Source organism: Agelaius phoeniceus (genome assembly GCF_051311805.1).
Source record: "Agelaius phoeniceus isolate bAgePho1 chromosome W unlocalized genomic scaffold, bAgePho1.hap1 SUPER_W_unloc_2, whole genome shotgun sequence".
NCBI classification, from domain to species: Eukaryota; Metazoa; Chordata; class Aves; order Passeriformes; family Icteridae; genus Agelaius; species Agelaius phoeniceus.
Window position 1 is genome coordinate 6,045,094 of NW_027509867.1, and position 7,813 is coordinate 6,052,906.

The following is a 7,813-nucleotide window of genomic DNA, read 5'->3' on the forward strand; positions in this document are numbered from 1 at the left end:
GCCTTAGCTGAACATTTTTATCCAAGTCCCAACACCAGTACTGGCCCCTGCCCTCACTGTTCCCCTGCACTGACTGGGGGTCAGGGCTGACTCCCAGGTGTCCTGCAGATCAAGGTCCAGCTCCTGACACAACATTGGCCAGCAGCAATCAGGGCTCCAGCAACAGAGCTGAAGGAAGATCTCTGAGACATGGACAGGGGAAGCTGTTCAGTGGCAGGAACGACTCTATGAGAAAGGGCTTTGATAATTCTGAGAGAAATCTCCCTTCCATTGCCCTGTCTTTCCACCTTCTGCAGGTTGAAATGCCCAGACACAGCAAATGTCCAACAGCGGCTCCATCAGGCACTTCCTGCTGCTGGCATTGGCAGACACGCGGCAGCTGCAGCTCCTGCACTTCTGCCTCTTGCTGGGCATCTCCCTGGCTGCCCTCCTGGGCAACGGCCTCATCATCAGCGCCGTAGCCTGCGGCCACCACCTGCACACGCCCATGTTCTTCTTCCTGCTCAACCTGGCCCTCGCTGACCTGGGCTCCATCTGCACCACTGTCCCCAAAGCCATGCACAATTCCCTCTGGGACACCAGCAACATCTCCTACACTGCATGTGCTGCTCAGCTCTTTCTGTTTGTCTTTTTCTTTTCAACAGAGCTTTCCCTCCTGACCATCATGTGCTACGACCGCTACGTGTCCATCTGCAAACCCCTGCACTACGGGACCCTCCTGGGCAGCAGAGCTTGTGCCCACATGGCAGCAGCTGCCTGGGCCAGTGCCTTTCTCAATGCTCTCATGCACACGGCCAATACATTTTCCCTGCCCCTGTGCCATGGCAATGCCCTGGACCAGTTCTTCTGTGAAATCCCACAGATCCTCAAGCTCTCCTGTGCCAAATCCTACTTCAGGGAACTGGGGCTTCTTGCTGCTAGTGTTGCTTTAGCTTTTGCCTGTTTTGTGTTCATTGTTTTCTCCTATGTGCAAATCATCAGGGCTGTGCTGAGGATCCCCTCTGAGCAGGGACGGCACAAAGCCTTTTCCACCTGCCTCCCTCACCTGGCTGTGGTCACCCTGTTTGTCAGCACTGTCATGTTTGCCTACCTGAAGCCCCCCTCCATCTCCTCCCCATCGCTGGATCTGGCCCTGTCAGTTCTGTACTCGGTGGTGCCTCCAGCCCTGAACCCCCTCATCTACAGCCTGAGGAACCAGGAGCTCAAGGCTGCACTGTGGAGACTGATGACTGGATGCTTTCAGAAACATTAAACTGCTGGCCAATTTACACCAATTACTTGTAATAAAGGGAATCTTTGATACTTCTTGGTTTGTTTGTGGGGTTTTTTCTTTTCTTTTACTTTTTTCATATTGTCCACAAAGAAATGTCAATTTTTGGGCCATTTCTAATTTTATTTCTCTCCATCTTCCCCGTGGCCACAGACTGTGTCAATGAGGGGCTGCGCTCTTGATGCCTTTAAAGGAACTAAAGGATGTCCCAGCAGAGTTTTCTGCAGAGATGCCCTTTTGTTGCCTTCTCTGGAGCTGCAGCAGCAATGTCTGTGTGCAGAGCTGGGGCAGATCAGTGCTGGCCCAGCAGCTGTGCCCAGCAGCAGCAGCAGCAGCAGCACTTGGTGTTGCCAGTGCTGCTGCCGTGGCCCTGCCCCGCTGCCCTGGTGGCCCTGGTGTTGCTGCAGGGCCTGAGTGCTCTCGGGGCCGGGCACAGCCCTGGGGGTGGCAGTGCCGGGGCTGCAGCAGGGACAGGCCATGGGCACTGCTGGGGCAGCGCTGACGCCTCAGGCCAGGCCCTGGGGGCTCCAGGCTCCTTGCCCAGGCTCTCTCAAGAACACGGCCAGGCCAATGCTCAGCACAGAAACCCCCGTCAGCAGCCCCAGGCTGGCCGTGGGCAGGCTGGGGGCAAACAGCATGGCTGGGGCTCTGCAAGGGCCCTGGGGCAGACGGGAAGGAGCAGCAGAGCAGGGGCTGATCCATGCCCAGGGCGCTGCACAGCCCAGGGCAGCGTCCCAGAGCGTCCTCATGCAGCTGCCAACAACATCCCCCCTCTGCAGCCCTGGCCTCTCCCCCAGCTCACACAGGTGCCCCATCCTTGCAGGCACAGACACGGCAGCACTGCCTCAGCAGCCCCTGTTTGCATTGCACACAGCAGGGCCAGCACCCCCATGCTGTTGCTGTGGGGACATGAACCTGAGGGAGCACAAATGCCATCAGCCCCTGGGGCCAGCAAGGCCTGCGGGACACCAGGGAAACCACTCAGCTTTGTCCTGGCCTCTGCACTCAGCCAGAAAGTTTGTTCCCATCAGCTGGGAGTTTCTTGTGCCACTGCAGACACTGTTGCTCAGAGCCAGGGCAGCCAGGCAGCCACCCCCAAACTGCCCTGAGCATTTCCTTGGCTTCTCCTTTGCTTTCTCCACTCTTCCTGCTTCAAATTTCTACCCACTGCCCAGCCCGGTTCCCTCCCCTGCAAACAGCCCATCCCTGTTTGCCCTTTCCTCTCTGGCCCCACTCCCCATTGCAGTTCCTGACTTGGCCCCATGGGAACGTCCCTTGGGCAGCAGGATCATCCTACAAGTGCTGCAGGAATTGTCTGCAGGCTCCTGCAGTGCCTGGGGCTGCTCCCTTGCCAGAGGCACCCCAGGCCAGGGGGGCACATCTGGGCTGCTGGGTCTGGCTCTGGGGCTCCCTGTTCTGGGCAATGAGGAGGAGCTGCAGAGGCTCTGCAGGACTGACAGGATGGGCTTTGGGGCTGCCAGGAGAAGCTGAGGGACCTGGGCTGCTGGAGCTGCTGAAGAGGAGGCCCAGGGCTCATCCTGCAACTGCTCCAAGGGTGGTTTCAGAGAATCCCAGAATCAGCAAGGGTGCAACAGGCCATAGAGATCATCAAGTCCAACCTGTGCCCTGACACTGCCCCGTCTCCCCTGAGCCTCCTCTTCTCCAGGATAAACAACCCCAACAGCTCTCCCAGCTGCTCCTGAAAAGACTTGTGCTCCAGACACCTCCCTAGACTTGTTGCCCTTCTCTGGACACACTCCAACTCCTCCATGTCCTTCCTAAATTGGGGTTCCAGAACTGGACACAGCACTCAAGGTGCTGCCCAAGCAGGGCTGAGCACAGGGAAAAAATCCCTGCTCTGCTCCTGCTGGCCACACCATTCCTGATCCAGGCCAGGAGCCATTGGCCTTCTTGGCCACCTGGGCACACTGCTGCCTCATGTCCAGCCTGCTGTCCATCAGTCCCTGCAGGTCCCTTTCTGCCTGGCTGCTCTCCAGCCACTCTGTCCCATGCCTGTAGTGCTGCAGGGGTTGTTGTGGCCAAAGTGCAGGACCCGGCACTGGGACTTGTTAAACCTCAACTTGTTGGATTTGGACCCTGGATCCAGCCTGTCCAGGGCCCTGTGCAGAGCCCTCCTACCCTCCAGCAGATCAACACTCCCAGACAACTTGGTGTCACCATGGTTTCATGAGGCCCCAGAGTGTCCCAAAGGTCCCCGTGATTCCATGAGGCCTCCATGTGTCACAATGTCCCTTTGTTTCCATGGGACCCCTTGGTGTCACAAAGTCCCTTGGATCCTTTGGCCCTGCAGTGTCACAATGGATCCTTGGTTCCATGAGGTCTGGCAGTGCAGCAATGCTCTCCTTGGTTCCACTGTGTCACAATGGCCTCTTGGTCCCAAGGGCCACCACGGTGTCAATCATGTTTCCTTCATTCCAGGAGTCCCTGAGGAGCAGCCCTGGCCCCTTGGTTCCATGGGGCCCTGCAGTGTCACAATGGCCCCATCATGACACCAGGTCCTGCTCGGTCCCAATGCTCTGCATGGTTCCACAGGGCCCTGCAGGGTCACAGTGGCCTCTGTGGTGCCAGCAGGACCCAGACTGTCACCATGGACTCCTTGGCTCTGTGCTGCCATGTCGTACACAGTGTCACCATGGTCCTCTTAGTGCCACCAGGCCCTGCAGTGTCACAATGGCCCCTTGCTTCTCCAGGCCCTGCAGTGTCACAATCATCAGAGAATCAACCAGGCTAGAAAAGACCTTGGAGAGCATCAAGTCCAACCTGGGACCCAACACCACCTTGTCACCCAGATCATGGCACTGAGTGCCACATCCAGTCTTTCTTTAAACACCTCCAGGGATGGTGACTCACCCACCTCCCTGGGCAGCCCATTCCACTTCCCAATCACCCTTTGTGTGGAGAATATTTCCTAATGTCCAGCCTAAACTTTACCTGGTGCAGCTGAAGGCTGTGTCCTCTTGTCCTGTCACTGTTCCCTGGGAGAAGAGCCTGACCCCACCTGGCTGCACCCTCCTGTCAGGGAATTGTAGAGAGTGATGAGGTCTCCCCTGAGCCTCCTCTTCTCCAGGATAAACAACCCCAGCTCCCTCAGCTGCTACTCACAGGACTTGTGCTTCAGACCCCTGACCAGCCTTGTTGCCCTTCTCTGGACACGCTCCAGCCCCTCCATGTTGTTCCTAAATTGGGGGGCCCAAAACTGGAAACAGCACATGAGGTGCTGCAGAACCAATGCCAAGCACAGAGGAAGAATCACAGCCCTGCCCCTGCTGGCCACACCATTCCTGATCCATTGGAATTCCAGGGGCTGGATGAGGGAAATGGTGGAGAGGGAGTGGGGACAAAGTCTGATTGATTATCAGCCAGGAGGGGTCTTGATTATCATATCTCTTCACACTGGATTAGAAGGTGCTGGGGGTCAATATCAATTGGACATTGATTATACCAAACCATAAACAAGAAAAAAAACCTTAACATGACAAAACACTTCTTTCTGCATTGTTTTCAATACAGTGTATTCACTTAGAATACACTTCTGAAATCTGTCTAATTATTCACAGAATAAATAAATACGTAGAATATTCCCTGTGGCTTTTGTTGTTCTGGAGTTTTTGCACAAATGTTTATGAGCTTTCCTCACTGAATTCCTGAACTGAAGAATTCAAGAAAGAAGAGGCATCTGGTGTAGTAAAACTCATCAGACACCTCCAAGTGGCTGAGGATCCATCTCCATCAGAGCAGCAATGAACAGAAATGGGCACAGCTTTGTGGCTGCCCCAGCTTTGGCATGGGCCCTGGGCCTGGAGCAGAAGCAGCTCTTGAGGGCCCCAAGGCCGGGGCTCTTGTGCTGCCCTGGGCAGATGGGATGGCAGCAGGGGCTGCAGAGCTCTCAGCACCTCAGGCCGAGGGCAGCAGGGCAGCCAGGGAGCCTCCTTTGGCCTTGGCCAAGCACCTTCCCCCATGGCTGGGGCTGAGTCCTGTGGCAGCTGCAGCTGCTGCTGTGGCCTTGGCAGGGGCTGAGGCCATGGGGCCAGTGGCCAGAGCAGCCTGGCCTGAGCAGAGCTGTGGGGCCAGAGCCGGCTGGGCTGGGCTGGGCTCAGAGAGGCCCTTGGTGCTGCCCAGAGCTCAGGGCAGCTGGCAGAGCTTGCAGGAAGCTGGGCTGGGCTCCGAGAGCCTGGCCCAGAAACCATCAGTGTCCATCTCAGCCTGGCTGAGCGTGCAGGGGCAGGACTCAGGCCAGGCCTTGTGGGGCAGGGCCAGCGCCTGTGCAAGGCATTGCAAACAGGCAAGTGGCCCAGAGAGGAGGCTGCTCTGTGCCCTTGGTGGCATGGACAGAGCAGGGAGGGGGCCCAGGACATTTGTCAGCGCCAGGTTCTGTGCACAGTCCTTGGCAGCCCTGGCTGCTGAGCCCAGCATTGGCCTGGGCTGAGTTTGGCTGTGGCCCAGCTCCATCCTCCTGCGGGGCTCAGGGCCTGTTCCCGGCCATGGCCAGCCCTGGCTGCCTCTCTGCTGGCCCAGAGGCCGGCAGAGCCCGGGGCAGGGCTGTCTGTGCAGCCCCACAGGTGCCACGGGCTCTGCAGGAGCTGGCAGAGGCTGCCCAGCAGGGAGGCCATGGGGCACAGAGCCCCAAGGCTGCTGTGGGCACCACGGCACAGGGGCCGTTCCCAGCCGCAATGCTCCTGGCCTGGGCTGGGCCTGCACAGGGGCTGGGCCACCATGGCTGGGCCAGCACAGGGCCACAAAGGGGCCACGCAGCCGCTGCCGGGGCTGACAGCAAGGCCAGGCACACACAAGCAATTGCTGAGCATGGCCTGCGCTGGCCAGGCCTGACTGTGCCAAAGGCAGAGCTCAGCTGCCCTTGGGGGCTGCAGCAACACTCCAGAGCCCAAAGAGCCTCCATGGCTGGGCTGGAGACCAAGGCTGCAGCAAGGAAATGCAGGACTGCTGCGGGATGGGGAGGCCATTGAATTCCAGCACACACCTCAGCTCTCTGATGATCCCGGCACCATGCTGGGCCCTGTTTCAGACTGGAGCAGAGCAGATGTTGATGGGACAGGAGCCCTGTGGGGCTGTCAGGGACCTGCAGCTTGCAAGGTGCTCTGCTCTCCCTCAGGTGCTCTCAGAGAGATCCAATTCCAGCTGGGCACCTCAGGGCAAAAGTGGCACTGCCTGTTCATGGGCACACAGCTGATATCTGCCTGGAAAGGGGCACAGGTGTTAATGCCTTTTTTTTTTCATAATATACAAACAAATCTTTTTTATCTTTGTCAATTGAGCATTCTTAAGAAATGGCAAAGTTTTCCAACCAGGAACAGGAATCTTCTGGATCTACTGGATTCTTCTACTGATGGCAGAAGAAGAAATACTGATTTTCCCCTCTCCCTTTGCCACCAACATTCAGTCTAATATTTCATGACCCCCTTCCTTTAGGGGTTTCCGTCCCTCCTGGTTAAATGGCCATGTCTTAGGACACCTCTTCATTTAGAGCAGCTGGACCTATGTCTTTCGTATTGCTCCAAGACTGCCTCCTGTAGATGTTGTCTGGTCATTCCAATGCATCTCCCTTGACGGCCATCATGCTTTGAGCTTCAGGGAATTGCCCAATCTTTCAGAAGTTTAAATATTTCCTTAGTTGTAGTTTTTTCATTTACATCAACTCTTCTTATATCTTTGTCTAAAATCCTTAGTGTATGGAAATCCCTTGTGGATGGCAGACATGTCAGATGTTGCTGCAATGTCAGAAGGAGCCGGGGGAAGTGTTTTGATGTTTATTACATTTTATCATTTCACATTTTTTATGCTGGCCATGAAGAGAAACCTTTCTGTGCCTCTGAGTCTCACCAGTTCCTGACGCCCAAAGGACACAAACCTGATGAGTTTTGGTTCCCATGCCAGTGGCTGCACTTGGACCTCCCTCCATAGCCAGAGCAGAGCTCCCTTGTCCCAGAAAGTGCCTGGCAAAGGAGGAATGAATGAAACCGGACAGGCTGTGGGAATCAGGGGCAGGGCAGAGCCACGGAGAAGAATGACTTTTGCATTTGATCGAGCTGTGCCTTCCCTTGGCTTTGCTGGCTGACAAGAAATGAACATCCCTGTGTGTCTCGGGCAGCTCCTTCTGCAAGGAAAGCAGGTGGGAGTTGGAGCCAAGGAGCTGAAAGCTGCAGGTGCAGCCTGGGCTGGAGGGAGCTCAGATTTGCACAAGGCTGCTCTGAGTGCCAGGGCTTGGATGGGGGAAATGGTGGGCTGGGGGTAGGGACAGAGTCTGAAGCCATGAAGGGTCTTGATTTTCATATCCATTCAAACTGCATGAGGAGGTACTTGGATTCAGTGTCAATTGGAGATTGCACATATCAATGAATTAACAGGAAAACAAAACTAAACAGGACCTAAAAAATGTTTTCTCGCTGTCTTTTTAAATATCCTGTATTCAGTTTGAATACACTACTGAGATGTACTTAACCACAAAGGATTTGAAAATTAAAATCAAATGATTCCCAGAGGCTTGGCTTGTTCAGGTGTTCTGAA

The 7,813-nt window shown here is 55.8% G+C and overlaps 1 protein-coding gene across 1 annotated transcript; it reads left to right on the plus strand.

Annotated features, from left to right (window-relative positions):
• The first annotated feature begins 319 nt into the window (after nt 1-319).
• LOC143692680 (olfactory receptor 14J1-like) lies at nt 320-1,252 on the plus strand. Its single transcript, XM_077172925.1, has one exon. It carries the CDS (start codon nt 320-322, stop codon nt 1,250-1,252), a length of 933 nt encoding a protein of 310 aa, XP_077029040.1.
• Nucleotides 1,253-7,813: the final 6,561 nt, after the last annotated feature.